This window comes from Aythya ferina, assembly GCF_964211825.1.
Source record: "Aythya ferina genome assembly, chromosome: 1".
Taxonomy (NCBI): domain Eukaryota; kingdom Metazoa; phylum Chordata; class Aves; order Anseriformes; family Anatidae; genus Aythya; species Aythya ferina.
Genome location: NC_140296.1, coordinates 64,512,559 through 64,529,609, shown reverse-complemented (window position 1 = coordinate 64,529,609; position 17,051 = coordinate 64,512,559). Strand labels below are relative to the sequence as shown.

Here is a 17,051-nt window from a genome sequence, read left to right as displayed (position 1 = left end):
ACTAAAGACTGAGTTTTCAACTTGCCTTTTCAGATTCAAGTGTCTGTATTAACATCGGAAAAGCATAAAGTCCAGGAACAGCTACGAACCTCTGCTGAGCAACACCAGCGTACATTGAGTGCTTACCAGCAAAAAATTGCAACTTTGCAAGAAGAATGCAGAGCAGCCCAGGTACTGTCATAGAAGTCATGTCGTAGATAGAAAGGAGACTTCAGTCTAGAGACAGTTTGCATCTCTAAAAATACAGGTCTTTTGTCTGTCAAGAATTGGGAAATTCTTTGGGAAAATCTCAACTGTCTGGACTGCAGGCTTGAGTTTCCAGTAGGAAAAACCTTGTAGCAGTAGGAAGTTGGAATTCATTTAAGATGGTCAGGAAGTATACACATCGGGGAGAAAAGAGAAGTAATTACCTCTTAAAGACAAGGGGGGGGGAAGAGTATCATTTGCTTATAAAAACAGTAACATAGCTACCACTTTAAAAGAAAAATCAATGAAGTGTATTCACAAGCACCTTTTAATATGCTGCTGTATGAGCAGCTTCTTAATTGGCAGCTAAGTTATGTGTGGAGTTGACAGTAATGGTGAGGTTTATTTCTATTTTTTGGCTGTATGACACAGTGTTAGATGTGCCTGGAATTTACTTCTGTTTTTTGCATTAGAAACAGGCAGTCTCAGTAGCAGTGTTATGTTCCAGCTGTACTTACACAGACTAGTGTGCTGATCCACAGCTTGTTTTGTATGATAAATGCCAGTCCTACAGATAAGTAACATGAGTGCCTTCCAAAAAACATCTGGATTTTAGAAGGTGAACTGAAATGGACTAACTCTGTCATTAGTCCTACAAGAGGCCTGCCTGAATTCTACTGGTAGGTGTGGATCACTGTGGAAATTAAAAAACTTTAGTCATCTCAGGGATGACTGGACGTGCAAGCGTCCTTAAAAGCCAAGAATGAAAACCTACATCTGTATCTTCACAGAAAATAGCACGAGTACTTGTTCACATGGGAATAACTCTTGCCTGTATACTATACAATAAAGGATGAAGCTATTATGTTGTGATGCAATTTTCTGTCCAGTGTCTCAGCTGTGTATCAGCTCAGTTCAGAAGAGCAGACAAACTAAATACCCTTACAAGCAACTATATCATATCTTACACTATATATTATCCCTTCAAGGCTGACCTAACTTCTCAATTATGTGTAGTTTCCAAGCTTATTAGACATTTGACACTTAGCATAGAAAGGAAAACTAGATCCTCTTTTTTTTCTTCCTTTCATCTTTGTCTTCCTTTAAATCTGTTTGATAGAGCCTTTTACATGTGAGTATCTCCTGAATGCAATTCTTGGGTTTGGTAAATATTCTTCCCTTTCTTGAAGACTCAGATTTTGAATAATTTTAATATCAGAATGTATATAAATATATAATACATAAATATATTAATAGTATATAAATGTTGAATCAGAATAAATATTATAAAAAAATAATTTTGAATATCAGTAGCTTCTTGTTCTTAAGTTTCAAGATTGATAATATCATTCAATTAAGATCTAAAGAAAAACACAATCTGTTGCAATACTCCTGTTTTAATTATCCATTCAGAAGAAAATGCTGCTGGTGGTTCATTTTACTTTTTTTTTTCAGCTCAAGATGCATTTCATTTTAGAGCACATAGGTGAGCGTAGGCAATTGCATGACTTACTAAGAATTTATCTTCTGTCATAGGCTGAACAGGAATCTGTTACATCTGAATTTGAGAGCTACAAAGTTCGTGTTCACAATGTTCTAAAACAGCAAAAGAATAAATCTGCTTCTCAGACAGAAACTGAGGGAGCCAAACAAGAAAGGTAAAACCAAAACTTTTGTGTACAGAAAAATACTGGTACTTGAATTACTGTGCTAATGACTGACCAAAAAGTGGGGAAAAAAGTGTGTATAGAAATAGAGCTATTTAACTCTTAACTTTTTTTTTTTTAACTTTTTGACTTTCTAACTGGCTCTCCCTATCTGAACAGAAAAAAGATCATCAATTTTTGAACCATGTCTCAGCTCTCAGTAGTACTATGCTAGTTTCTAATCCCTTGATTCATCTCTAATATATTTATTCTCCAGGTTACCTGCTTTTTCAGTTGGGAGGAAATGTATAGTATTAGATTTTCATGGTTCTCATAAGCAGAAATAGACCAGTGTCACTTGTGTAAATTTGAAACGTTTTCTCTGATGTAAAGCATTGAAGCAATGCACCAACTAAGAAGTTAACACCAGATTGATACTGCTCATCTGAGCTGACTTTGATCCTTTTTCAGGAAGGAATGGTTTACTGTAGGTGAAGCTCTGGCTGCCAATTCAGTCATCAATTCCAGCAGATTTAGGCTGTTGTCTTATCAGCTATTATATATGGAAAGACTTGAAAAAAATTACACTGCATAAAGTTCCCTGGAGATCATTTAAATATAGTTGCGAGCCATGTAAATTCAGGTTCACTTCAGAATGTGTATGAATCTCATTGAAAATAGATCTGTTTCTGTAAGTTATTTTTAGAACCAGTTGATGGCTGACCTTGGAGACAGACTGGGTGTTTTTGTATAAGATGTAAGTTGTTTCTGATACAGATCTTAAAACAGCACATAAAATTGCTGCTGACAATCCACCAGAGGGAGACTTGTGTTTTTTTAGAGGACTTGGTCTTCTTTGGTTGTCTGGTTTGTTTGTTTAATGCATTTACTTCTTTGAAGCAAGCAAATTGCAAGAGCTGCATTTCTGTCTCCTGTTCAGGAAGCTCATGGAGGAGGGTCATTTATTAAAAAGGACAAGTAATAATAAACAGACAATTTTCAAAGGAATGATTTACAAGTATTAACTCTAGGGGTTAATGGGATATGCAATTCATAAAATAATGGAAGTAACAATATGTAAATATGTAAAAAGACTTACTCCTACTGGTATATCTGATTTTGATAAATTCTCTTGGTCAGAAATATATCTTATTTGGATTGATGCTGCTTTCTACTCCTTTGCCAGTCTCCTAGGAAGTGGTTGCAGAAGATTACTGTCCACTTTATTCAGTCTCACTGAATTGATACGCATTTACTAATCAAACAGCCCTCTTCTACTTCTAAGTAGAAGTTCTTTCTTGTGTCTGCATGCCAGATATTCTTCTCTCTTGTTCCTTCAAACTGGATTGAAGCAGAAAGTGGTAGCAGTCACACCTTCTACCCCAGAAGGTACATTCCCAGCAGTTCAGATGGGATGTGATAAACCAGTTTGCACCTATATTAAAACATGATCAGAACTTTCCTAATCACTTTTGCTGTGGTCACATTCTAAGATGATTATGGTCAGAGTGCTGTAGTTATTTCAAATACGGAATAAACTAATTCAGATCAGCTACATTAAATGCTGTGCATATAATATAGGTTCTGAGATAATATAACTTTCTAAACATACCTTTTCTTTTTTTCCCCCTTGCAGAGAACAGTTGGAAATGGTGATAGATCAACTTAAAGTTAAGCTACAAGATGTTCAGCATAATTTACAGCTAAATACAGCTGATTTCCAGGCGTTGCAGTCTGAACATGACACCCTGCTGGAAAGACACAATAAGATGCTGCAAGAGACGGTTGCAAAAGAGGCAGAACTCCGTGAAAAGTAGGGTCTGCTGATGACTAGATAGAGACACTTTACTTTGTGTAAACCTAAAGGACTGGGCAGGCAGCTGGCTTCAAACAATACTTCTCAAAGAAAGGGTGTAGCTGTAGAGAAAGTTAAAGGAATTTTCAAAAGGATGGTTTGCTACTTTTTGTCAGCCTTCAGAGGTTTCAGCAGTGAAAATGAAGCAGTAGCTGATGAGAATGAGATCTTTGCAAGCTTTCTACTCATTAAATGCCAGATTTTAAAAATTAACATTTTTTTAAGCATGTTGAATTTGCTGACTATTTGCTGAGTCCAAAGCTCAACACTACATTTCTATTTGACTGCTCAGCTACATTTTATGCATTTGTTTCTTACTGGAAAAATACTGTGGTTAAATGCCAACTATTTCCATAGGAATTTCCATGATAAAATATCCACCACAAAGTGCCTTCCTTACGGGAAGTACTTTTTCCAAGTCCCTATTTGCCACAAGCTTTCTTTCAAAATGTAAGGAGTCTGTTTAATGTGCATTGCTTCTTGAGAAATGACATGAGGACCTACTTGAGCTCTGAAATGTCTTTCTGTGCCTTCTCTTTATTTTTAGGGTTCAAAAAACTCACATGAGATACTCGTTACAAGTTACAGCTTAGGCTTAGGAATTCTTGACTTTGTCTTTATCTATGTACTGTTTTCTGCTCCTGATAGCCATGTGATGATTCATTGTAATCAGCTGAGTTAAATCGTTTTGCATTTCTCTGGAAACCAGTAGGTTTCTTTCGTACCCAGAAAGACTAGCTCTTTGCTTCTCTGGCTAAATTTAAGTTTGTATGCTTATAAGGGCAAGTCCTATGCTTAGTCATTCCATACATGCACTCGTTTAATTGCTTGTGACAATTTTGTCTTGCTTGTGGAGTGCTGCCAAATTGAGTACAATTGATGCAAAAAATGCTGATATTTCTTTCCAAGAATGGTTATCCTACCCACTTTTTCACTGAGTTCTGAAGTTTAAAAAAAAAAAAAAAACATTTATCATAGAAATGTATGTTTTCAGAAGTTCTGTTTGAGTGTTTGGTAAATGTTAAAAGAAATACAACGTAAATAATGTGCCTTGCATGAGGATATAAATAGTTGTGTTGCAATTTTAGAGTTGAATTTAAGCTAAAAAAAAAAAAAACTTTAAATGTAAAAAAACAAGTATTTTGGTGTTTGTTCCTCACATTTTGTGTGTATGCTGTTTTCAGGCTCTGCACAATACAATCTGAGAACATGGTCATGAAAACAGAGCATACCCAAGCTTTGAGTCAGCTGACAGCCCAGAATGAAGCTCTCCGGAACAATTTCAGAGATCAAGTCAGGAATCTGCAAGAAGAGCACAGGAAGACAGTAGAGACACTTCAGCAGCAACTCTCCAGGGTAGAAGCTCAGCTCTTCCAGCTCAAGAGTGAACCAAGCACTAGAGGTAACTTCTGGTCATAAAACCAGGTTTTCCTGGGTTACACACTTCTGGGGCATTACTTATATTTCCTGTACTTGAGTGTGTACCTGAAACAAAGCTATAGTGTGTGGTTCTACAATACAGCAGAAACTTACTATGGAAAACTTGCGGTGAGCCGTATTAGTCCACTAATACTGAGTAAAGAACAAGTTATTACTCTACCTTCAAAATAAATATCACTTGTTTTATGCAGCATATATATTGAGACAGATGGAGGGAAATCACTTTGTAAATATTTGGTGCTCTACCTATCAGTTTGTCTCAGGTTTTAGAGAGGTTAGTGGACTTCTGCCTCCAGAATGAGGGGTATAGCTGCAGAAAAGCATATTGAAAGGTGTTTTAACAATATTTGTTATTTGTATACTTGCTATTTGACCCCATTTCTAATTTAAAACTTTACTCTGTTCAAGCTCAAGCGCTATTTTTTATCTGTGCAGTTACTAATTCGGATGTAGTCAGGTATTTGTCAGGAAGCAGTAACAACTTAAGAAGTTGGTCTTTCCATATGTTATTTACCTGTAGTGCAGTAACTGATTGTACTGAAGCAGCACAATAGCACACAAAGTACTAAAACTAATTTACACCACCCACAGGACTACTTGAAAGAAAAGCTAATACTGTTTTGCATTAAAAACATTTGGCATTCTTGTCATAGCTACAACATATTCAAGGATGTTGCATTAAGGTTTCATAGTCACTGAAGTGAACACTGCTAATCAAGTTTGGATTTAGAAACAGGCTTTGACTGAAATGGTCATTTTGAGGTGAAAGGCTGTATTTTCTGTTTAAAATGTCATGCTTATATCTGGCTTTTAAGGCTGTACTTTACGTACTGCTTTCTAATCCAGAATTAGTGTGCTTGTGAAATAACCAAACCAATTTCATTTTGATGACAATCATCAGTAAGTATCTTTCAGGTCCAGCTGTTTCAAATCCAGCAACAAAGAACTCAAGAGAACGGCGAAACATTGACCTCCCTGTTCTTGATGTGCATGCTGTAGCCAGGGAAGAGGGAGAGGGTATGGAAACTACAGACACAGAGTCCGTGTCTTCTGCTGGTACTTACATTCCATCCTTGGAACAGCTTCTGAACTCCCCAGAAACAAAGCCTGGTAGGTTGAATGCGTGGTTTTTGGAAGCATTTGCCCATGTAAGCTGAAGAAATTTGCACCCTCAAAATACACAAAAATATTTTGTTCTCAGGCTCATAGGTGCAATACGCAAGTCTAATTAGTGCCACTGAGTATACCCTGTCCTGAAGTTCTGTATGAGTCTTTTCCTTCAGTAAAGACTAACAACAAAAACTTGTGACATTATTTAGCAATTTAAAGACTGTATCCGTAACTTCCTAAAGGGAAAAAGGATGGTTGAATAAATCAGAGTAGTTCAGCACTGTGTTCTGGACTAGTATTTGCTTGAGACAATTAAGTGAAATAACTCTCCTTAATGAAAAGATAATTCCTGTTCTGATAAAGATGAACACATAGTTTCATATTTTTTTCAGGAAAACGAAAGCCAGTGCGAAGAACAGTAGAAAACAAAAGAGTAGAAAAAGTAGAAGAATAAATATAGTAGCATCTAGTTGTGTTTTGAAAAGTCTACTGAATACCGTATGGAGAAATGTTGAAAAATCTCCATATAAGGGTGGGAAACAAGGGCTAAATTAAAACCGTATATCCTGATGTACTTAGAACTGATTTGTCAGTCCTCTAAGGAATTTATGTATACAAAAATAGGTTGCAAAATGAGCATGCAGCAGCAGAAGTGATGGCTATTAATTTGGCAGCTTGAATTTGCATGGATTTCATTTCCTGTGTTAATGAAGTCCTAATGTTAAGTTAGCCTAAAGTAGGCGCACATGCCTTTTCCTTCTTTCTCAGTTTTCTTTTCCAATTTCTTTTCCAATTCATCGCAGAACCATCTCAGTGGCAAACAGAGCTCAGCAAGGATGAACTGATTCAAAAATTAAACACAACAACGAAGAGTGCTGATCACTTGAATGAATTACTTCGTGAATCAGAAGCAACCAATGCGATCCTAATGGAACAAATAAAGGTTAGCAGATGTGCAGTGAATGTGGGGACAGCTCTAATTTCTATGGTCTATTTTGTAGACCAAATATTTAACACCAAACATCTTTCAGAAAATCCCAGTCTATGGAAATTCAGTGATGCAGAACTTAATTTTGGGAAGGGCTTTATTCCACAAAAGAAATTAGTGCTTCTAAAGTGAACATTTTATTTTCCAGTTTCTCTTATTTGGGATGGAGGGGAAGTTTAAAAAAAAGTCAGATTTTAGAAGTTTAGTGTCTACTAAAGTGCCTTTACTGTTTTCTTTTAGCTAAAAACACTAAATTCTGAGGAAAACAGTAGTTTTTCTTCCTGTAATCCCTTTCCAACTGTCCTAAGTTAAAAGAAGATATATGCATCTCTCTAAACATATTAATAGAATCTGGTTTGATTTGATTGTACCTCCTGGAATTTTTCTAAAAACATTTTTAAAGTTAACGTACTCTAAATGTAACTTTTCTTTTATAAATTATTTCGTAACTCTGATCCAGGTTTTCTAACTTCTCAACTCTTTACCACTGAAATTGAATAATATCTCATAATTATTGAATATATTTTACTAGAATAATTACTTTTGATCAATAAAAACTTATTTCTGGACAAAATTATCACCTGTTCAAGCTTCATTGGGTTGTTGTCCAGAATGTTGCTATGCACACATTGTCCTTTCTGAAGCAAGCTGAATAATTTGCATTTTAGATCTTCAAAGTACCATTGTTCAATTGTTTTTCTGTGATGCAAACAATATTGTGTGGTCTTTTTCCTCATGTGCAGCTTCTTAAGAGTGAAATAAGAAGACTGGAACGAAATCAGGAGAGAGAAAAGTCTGTAGCTAATCTGGAGTATCTGAAGAACGTTCTGTTGCAGTTTATATTTCTAAAATCGGGAAGTGAGAGAGAAAGGCTGCTGCCAGTAATAGACACCATGTTGCAGCTCAGTCCTGAAGAGAAAGGAAAGCTGGTTGCAATTGCCCAAGGTAAGTGAGATTCAAAACATTGTCACCAAAAAAAAAAAAAGGAAAAATGGAGCTGAAGGCAACTGGAATTCTGCGCTGTCTTTTATGTAGACCTTTAAGGAAAAACAAAGTTTAGCAGCAAGTTTAGTAGCATAATGCCTGTGAGCTAAAATAAAGTCATGCTAGTCTTTTGGGAATCTACTATTCAGTTTTCATAAAACAAATAAATACCTGAAAACATAGTTACATGTATACTTAAATTTTAATTACTTCTGACACACTTTAGAAAGATGATAGTAAGCTATAAAAATGTAATGTGCTCAATATTTTGAGTAGGATTAAAGATTTCTGTCAAAGTAACCTTATAATAGAGGTTCCCATAGGTTAATAGTTTTCTTGGCAGATGTTCTAAAAAGATAATTAAAGTGGTCCTCTGAAGGCAGTACTGCAGACCTAATATTCACTTCAATAAATCAGCTTTAATTTAAAAAACATCTTCAACTAAGTGTGCCTCTTGTTTAAGAACTGTTGGAACTAGGGAAGGAAGGCAGAAGAGTTAAGCCTTTTAAAGAAATTAACCCAAGAGCTGTAATGATATATAACAGAGTATTTGACAAGTAGCCAGAACATTATCTGGTTTGTCCCCTTAAAACTCCTTTTTAAGGTATTGTTTGTATCTTCTCAAAGTCAACATGTAGCTTTAGCACATCATTAGCAACTGACACATACTTACAAATTATTTTAAAATAATAGAGTAAGTACCGTGTGTATGTATGAACACTTAAAACTATTGAACAAAAACACTGAACATGAAAAGTGACATTATCATGCATTCCATGATAATCTCCACATTTGGAAATGTATGACTTCAATTAAGCCTATAGCATTTCAGTGTTCTGGCACTATAATGAGCCGGATTTTTCTGAAGATGATAAAGTGGTTATTTTAAGTGCACTTTGTGATTAAAGTCCTTGAACACGTTTTTGGCAACATGAAAATAAGTATATGTTACCTCTTCAGCAAGTTTACAAGGACAGCATTTGAAAACTGACGTAGGGGAGGAGGGTGTCAAGATCAGTTTTCCAAATGATGTAATGTCTAGCACACTAAATTTAGTTCATAGTATGTTTTTCTTCTCCTTCAGGTGAGGAAGAGAGTACCTCAAGGCCCTCTGGCTGGGCTTCGTACCTTCACAGTTGGTCAGGACTTCGATGAGACAGTGGAAATACTGAAGCTTTAAACACATTCCACCATTGCAAAACAAAAAAGCACAGTTCAGTGCTACAACACCAATGGGTTGTTCTACTTTAAGATTTCTCTGTTTTCAGCTTTTTAGCTTTTTCTAAGGAAGAAGCTTTGGTAGCTCTGAAAGGCTGTCCTGTGCTGTTTGACAGCAGTGTACCTCTTGTTAGAGCTGATGATCAGAAGTATAATGAGAAGTGACAAATTAACTGTAAATTGCTTGACACAGAATTTGGCAAATCTGTGCCAGGTCTTCTGATATTGATTTAAAACTTGATCTAATAGTAACTGGAATAACTAGATTTCAGACGTAAAGCGTTTTGGATTGTTTACAGTTTCTTTCACATATTTTTGTCAGCTCACTAATCTATATGGTTCGTGCTATTCTCTGCATGTAGAAATGAAAATAGTTATTTCCTTTCTGGTGATGCTTACAAGGTGTAAGATCACTTGGAAACAGAAGTGGGATTTTCTGTTTTGACTAAATTTTTAGTCTTGGTTATATTTTTCTTACGCAGTAGCTGGAGTGAAGATATGAAGGCAGTGGTCCACAAAATTTAGAAGGTGCCTAAAGCTATAGAAAGCGTAATGTCTGGCACATCTGGGGCATGGTACTGTAATGGAGATTAGTGGCATCTGTGGAAGTGTTGGAATACTATTCCAACATCAGCAGTCATAAGTGAGCTGAAGCTTTAGGAGAAAAGGCTTAAGCTATGACTTTGTAACCTGAGGTTCTGTTCAAGACCAGGAAGAAATGTCGTGTTACCGCAGTGATGCCTGTACTTAAAAGGCTACTCTAGTTTTATTGAAGATACTAAAGGAAGAATTATGAGTTCATATATCAGATTCCTAGTGGTGACTTTGGAGGGAAAAGGGCAGATATCATCAATAGATGTATCTTTTAAATGTCCTGATGATCAAAGATGTTACCTTCTGTCACTTCTGTGTTTGCACACATAGTTTGCACAAATCTTTTGGACAGGTACTTTAATCTCTGTTCCAGGCTCTTCAACAGAATGTTTCTGTTTTTGTTTGTTCATTTCCAAGAAAAATAAATCTCTGAAACAGAAGTTTTTCTTCTATTACTAGCACAGCACCTTTTTTTAAGCTTGTGTCTTTTTTCCCCTTGCTAGTCCATACTGCCTTTCACTATCTTAATTTATTTGTACATTACTGAAGTGCTTACAAGTGCTTTTGTACCCTGCTTACCTTCCAACCGGAGTCCTTTAATGTTTTTTTCCACTCGTATGCGCTCTGTGCAGTTTTACAGTGAATCATTCCCTGCTACACATACCAATGCTAAATAGTATTCTTTTCTTTCTGTCCATCTTAATTGAGGCCCTGAGGAAATGATGCTTATTCCTTTTAATATTGCTTTGTTCAGGGCTGAAATGTATTTGCATATAAGAACAGAAAGTCAGCATGTACTGTGAATAAACTGTTCGGTAACTGAGCTTTTAGATTTTTTTTTACTTGTATATATTTCAGTGCACAACTGACAAATCCAACATACTTCATTTAGGTATTTTAATTTCTTTCCATACTCTTGAGTACCATTTTTTATTTTTTCTTCTATTATATGCTCTAACTGGAATCTTTATGGTTTGTGCTACCAGTGAAAACATCCTGTTTCAGGTCACAAAACTGAAAACTGACAGCATAGGGCATCTGCAGTTTGTAAATGTAGATTGCAAGCATGAAGCCGTATTTGCTTTTTTGAAATAACCATACCTTCAACATCTGTGATTTGCTCCAGATCTCGGTTGTTTAATTCTAACTCCCATTTGCAGCTGAACTTGGTTAATGTCACTCAAAAGAATGCTAGAACAGAGCAAGGGGAGGTTTCAAATATGCATAAAAATATGTGCAAGTCATTCTCCTGCTGTGACTTGAACAATGGAAGCACATGAGCAAAGGGGTACAAATTTTTTTCATTTGGTTCAGACTTTGTTTGCAGCTGATCTGGTTTAGTCTCTTCTTCATGATGCCTGCTCAACTGTCTAAGGAAAGCTGTGACAAGTTCCTTTTTAAATGCCTATGTCAGAACTGAAGATTATTTATCGTTGTAAACTGTGAATAAATGTATGCAAGTAACATATCACTGGCTGTACTAAGTACCAGTTGCTTATTGACTTTTCAGGTCTGAGTTGCATGCTCACTGATTTTAGTAAAATTCAAGTATTATACTGATGAATGTAGTGGACACCTCTTGCATCGCTATATATATTTTTTGTACAATGGAAGATTAAAGTCTTAATATAAAACTATTTTAATAACTGCTACTAAACTGTGTTTGAATGCTAAGACTGCTAGAATTTAACCTTTGTGGCAATAAACTCTGCAAACAAACTTATCAAGGTTTAATATGCGCTTGCATTAAGTGGCGTAGAAGAATGTGGACTAGAAGCAGGATTATTTTGCATAATGAAGTTCTTCTGTCATGTATTTGTGATGTACAGCATTGCTTTTTGAAAGCAAATCACAGCTATGCTTGAAAGTTGTAATTACTGCTGCTGCTCAATGTGCTGTGGTGCTCTTTGTTGGAAGAGCACTGTGCTGGCTTTGCTTTCTGGTTCTATTTTTTTCCTTTCTTCACAGTGTCATAGTTGTTACGGTATTTTCCAGAAAGTGTAATCCCTACCCAAAGAGTTTGAGCTTTGGACCGATTTTTACTCCTATCTGCCTGCTTTCAGCCCTAGCTTCCCAACAGCAGGGCACAGCTTAATAAATGAGACCCTGCTGTCACTATGCAGAGTGATTCTGAGTTCAGACATTGTGGGCACTGTGGCCCCATTTTAACTATTTGTGGGCTTTGACTTAGAAGTGGGTTATATATGTGCCTTGTGTTCTGTTTTCCATAGAACAAGCAAAACATCTTCCACTTGGAAGACCAGAAGCTGTAAAACTGAAGTATAGATATGACCAGTTGGGTTTGGGGTTCAGTAAGGGCAAGAGGAAGCCCACATTAGAAGTGGTACAGGGGAGAGTGGACTTGTCTTCCTTTCCTGACCCACCTCTGCCTTCCCCAGTGCATCACTGAGAAGAATTTAAATCTTCCTTGCTGCATCTTTCTGCTTTGGAAGCAGGTATCCTGAAATTGTTGGGAGGAAAATACTTTAAAACTGTCATGAGTGGCTTCACCTGGTGCACCAATTCTTCCTTAACTGATTGTTCCACTACTGCTGCTACTGTGAAAATGTCTCCCAAAAGAGTCTTCCAGATAGCAGTTAACAACCCCAAGCTGAAACCAAATGTATAAAGAGATAAAAAAGGTGGTGTAGTAATTTCAGAATTACTAGGGCTGTGATGCCCTTTTCATGTGGCCATCACTTCAATAAAATTCACCTTTACGCAACAGCATGCCTTTCTTTTTCCCTGAATGCCTCTTCTTACCTGAGGAAATGCTGCTCCAATGCAAGAACAGGGGCAGAAAAGGGGCATGTTTGCTGTAGCATTAAGGAAAGGAGTATGTGGATCTGGTGTAGTAGCTGTGTGCTCTTTTCTGTAGAACACAGTAATAGCAATGGCAACTTGGATGGATGGAAGAGGGAAAAATGAAATTATTAATATTTTTTAGGGAAAAAAAGTGTGAAAAGTAAACCGAAGAGCAAACAGATAAACAGTCAAAAAAAAGCCTGAAGTCCAAAGTCAACTTCTAATCTGAACACACGTGTTTGGGGAAGGGAAGGAACCTACCTCTTCTACCTCTCAGATTCAGCGATCTAAAATATCTAATATTGCCTTGCAAGGATGAGATATTAGGGTTGGGAGCTTCCTTCCTGTCCTGATCAAGGCCAGACTGAATAATGAGGGTAGGGGGTAGTAAAGCGAAGTTGAAAAATGCTCATCAGTTACTGCTCAGCAATTAAACCTTCTGGTATTAGCAAATCATTCTCTTTGCTGACAGCTGAATGTCTGTGAGCATCTTAAGGCATCTTAAGAATCCAAGGTAATCAGTGTAAAAACCAGCGTGCTATTTTGGACACAGGCACAGTCCCAAACCTCATATAATGGCCTCTGAAAGTGTTTGAAATTGATAGACATTGGATAGCAGCTGCATGTGAGCGCAGGATTTAAGGGTTTCATTGTCTCATCCGAAAGCTTAATTGCTTGAAAATCGAAGCTTGTTCTGAGAACACTCAGCCCTTTTCCTGAGTGGATGCACGTATTAGTTCTTGGGTCTCTTGCCATTTGTACTGCACAAAACATCTGAAAAATAAAATCCATGGAAAATGTTGCACAACTCCAGGAAAAGGCTTTTACCTAAGCACTGCTTAACTCTCCTTATTCCCCCTTGTGGAGTTAGGCTGCTGATGCTCAGCAGTGATTTTGGCAAGGGAAGAGGCCAGTCACAGCATTTTGGCTTTTGGTAGCTAAATATTTATACAGACCAGTTACTGTTCCTCTCACGAGTAGTCAACAGGAATTAATCAAACCTGCAGCCACAGCAATCCAAGTGAAGCTGTTGTTGATGGGGTGGCCCTCACGTTCTCTAGCAGCCTTTCTCTTGAGAACCACTCAAACCAGTTGTTTGCAGAGAGTTAGGGGATAGTGGATATATCACATTCTTCTTGCAGGACAAGGATTTTCAGAAAGTGCAGAAAAGCTAATGATAGATTTTGTGAGAAGTTGAATGGAAAAAAAGCTTAAAATAGAAAAATTACATACTTCAATTACCTTGTGTTGTAACCTGTTTGTTTCCCCTCTAGTTACCCGAAGGTAGTTGGCTGACTTCTGTGCTTCTTGACTCTTGAGCTACATTTTCTTTCTCTGGAGGCCCTCAAAGCAGTGGCATTAACAAAAACATCCACATAGCCACGTGAGATGATAGATGCTCTAAATGCACCAGGAGAAAGACGTGGGACTTGGGACTCCCAGCTGCAGGCAGTTTATCATTGAGGGGATGTTGGAGTGCTGATATGCGTCTGTAATTCTAATTGGTTGCATCAAATAAATAGAATTGAGCAATTACTTTTTTTCCCCAATGGTGATACCACTGATCCTACAACAGCTCGGGATGATGCTTCTGCTAAAATACAGTCCATGTGTGACAGAGAAAAAGGAGAGTGTCAGCTGGACCAGGAGATCATTGGATCTTTGCCATCAGATCTGTTCCCTACCTTCTGTGGTAGAACAGCGATGACTTGGAAAAAATATTTCTGATGGGTGGGTTAGGAATTTGGGGTGGGTCAGGTAGTGACTTATTTCTTGTGACAGGTCAAGTATAATAATGGCCTGATGAGCAGAAAGGATGACTGTGTAGTGCTTTAACTCTTCTCTAGGCTAAGGTTTCAGTTTGGAACAGATTCCCTGAACTTTTTTTAAAGCATCACCAACAGTACACATTGCTGTGGACAAATACTCCTCTGTTATACACAAGTAACATAAAAGCATAAATAAAACTGTGAGCATAATACCATGAGCACTAAAAGTCATTAAATTACTTTGTAAAGTACCTGTTCTGTGGTGCTGCCAGAAGCTTTTTCTTCAGCCATTAGTGCATCCATCCAATTACTGACCTTGTCACGAAGCATAAATTTTTGCTGCTAAGCACAGAATTTTAATGATCAGTTTTGCAGGTTTTTGAGGTTGATCTGTAAGAGTTATGTCCTTGTTCCTGCACTATCCCTTTCCAGCTTCCAAGAAAAGGTGAAGCCAAATACACTAAAATGCATGAAGCAGAAATTTGCCTTTGCTTTTATAGGGATGTCAGAATGATCACTAGAACGATGCTGCAGCTATTCTGAATAAACTACACACTATGTAAAAAGATATCAGAGATTTCTGTGGAGCTCAAACAGTGGTCAATAGTTGTTTCTACAACTGAGTTGCAAAAAGTTATTAATGCTGAGCAAGAATTTGAAATTTAATTCATAATTTGTGAATCCATTAAGGGTTTTGCTAGGAATGTTACCTGGACATCCTGTGTTCAAAAGTTATTTATACTTAAATGATCAGAAGACACTCAAAGATGCCTTTGCTGTTGCTTTAGCCTCGTAGTTTTGAAAGTATGTTAAGAAGGATGCAGCACCTGCCGTTTCATGAAGTTCGGTGAGAACGCAAAAGCTAGGACAAATACCCTTGAGGTCAAGACTCTCAAGTGTAAGCATTGACAGGACTCTGTAGCAGACCCTAAATTAGAACCTTTTTGCTTGATAGCATCTGTTTCTTTAGGCAGAAGTATTTATATAAGGAAAACCTACCAAAAAAGCCTTATTGCTTAAGCTGTGAAGATCATAAAATCATGAAATATCCCAAGTTGGAAGGGACCCACAAGGACCATTGAGTCTAATTCTTGGCTCCACACAGGACCACCCAAAAATCAGACAATGTGTCTGAGAGAATTGTCCAAACACTCCTTGAACTCTGGCAGGCTCGGTGCTGTGACCACTACTCTGGGAAAGGAGCCTGTGAAGACAATGAAGAAGACAAAGCGATAGGTAATTTTTTAAGTGCCTGGGCTCTTATTTACTCAAATTTCTTTATATCATGTCAAAATTGTAAAACATTTTTTCTGGAAATGGAAAGAACTCGGTGTAAAGATGATAGCATTCATCATCACAGATCATAAAGGTTGGAAAAGACCTCCAAGATCATCTGGTCCAACTGTCCTCCTACCACCAATATCACCCAATAAACCATGTCCCTAAGCACCACATCCAACCTTTTCTTAAACACATGGGGCTGTCCCTCCAACAAGATTTCCTTCTTTACTTCTTTCCCAGGCATCAGCAACGCTGATAATTTTGGTTCTGAGTAGGTAAAGAGTAGGTAAAGATTCTGCACTGTCATTTCTACCACTGCCAGCCCTGGTATTACACATTGGTATTTCAACAATGATGGAAGGCTTAATGTTTCCCAGAAACAGAACATCAAAAGCATATATTCAAATAAAACTGATTTTTAGTTTGGTCTAGCATGGAGACATAATTAAAAAATAAATAAATGTTAATATTGTGATTAAGACGCTGGTCTGGAGACATGGAGTCATAAATCCCTGCTCTGCCACATGCTTCCTTTGTGAACTTAATTTCAACTTCTCTGTCTCCACCTCCTCACTTGCCTTCTGGGGATACTTGCACTTACCCTCCTGATACTAACCATGTTAGTGGTAGAACAGCCAAGCTAATGATGGCTTCATAGACAGATTACCATTAAAAAAAAAAAAAAAAAAGAAAAAAAAAAAACTGCATAGGAAGAAAGTGGTCATAGTCTTTCATTATATAGGATTTGAAAAAATTACATTTTTTCTTTTGAGTTTTGCAGTATGCGTTTGTGAATCCTATTAAACTATTAACGTAAGTACTCTGGACTGAATTTTACAAGTTAATTAGGATGCCAGAATGCTCTAATATTATGTAATGGAGATCATTAAGAATTGTTATTTCTGATGTACAGGAAGCCAAAGCAAAAATTTAAGACAGATCCCAAAGCCAAGGCACAAACTTGCTGTAAAGTGCTCACAGTCTGGGGAGGCAATCTTCAAAACTGAATGCCTAGATCTTCTTGTTAGTGTGCTTCCGAAAGCTGTTAGCACTTACCATTTGGCATACTGCTTGGTGGAGGCTCTCCCACTCCTTACAAGTGCCTTTGTTGCTTTGAGATGAGATTGCTAGCAGAGCGCGCTCCAGGGCTGTCATCTTTAAAGGCACCGGAAAAC

The 17,051-nt window shown here is 37.2% G+C and overlaps 1 protein-coding gene and 1 long non-coding RNA gene across 3 annotated transcripts in view; one reads left to right on the top strand and one right to left on the bottom strand.

Moving 5' to 3' along the window:
• Positions 1–12,139, top strand: part of GCC2 (GRIP and coiled-coil domain containing 2) — a 27,153-nt gene extending 15,014 nt beyond the window's left edge. The window contains exons 16-23 of one of the 2 annotated variants that reach the window (XR_014687371.1): positions 34–171; positions 1,723–1,844; positions 3,469–3,645; positions 4,872–5,089; positions 6,029–6,237; positions 7,041–7,180; positions 7,969–8,170; positions 9,294–12,139. Coding sequence is in view for 1 of the 2 variants with exons in the window: in XM_084504819.1 (XP_084360945.1) it covers positions 34–171; positions 1,723–1,844; positions 3,469–3,645; positions 4,872–5,089; positions 6,043–6,237; positions 7,041–7,180; positions 7,969–8,170; positions 9,294–9,364 (1,263 nt within the window). In the remaining variant the exon portion in view is untranslated. The remainder of the gene's footprint in view (positions 1–33; positions 172–1,722; positions 1,845–3,468; positions 3,646–4,871; positions 5,090–6,028; positions 6,238–7,040; positions 7,181–7,968; positions 8,171–9,293) is intronic. The other variant, XM_084504819.1, reaches the window with a different exon arrangement.
• On the bottom strand, positions 11,040–17,051 carry LOC311427465. The gene is made up of 4 exons (XR_014687374.1): positions 16,933–17,051; positions 15,595–15,799; positions 14,848–14,937; positions 11,040–13,600 (listed from the first exon to the last, which is right to left on the bottom strand). It is a non-coding gene; the product is annotated as an uncharacterized lncRNA (long non-coding RNA).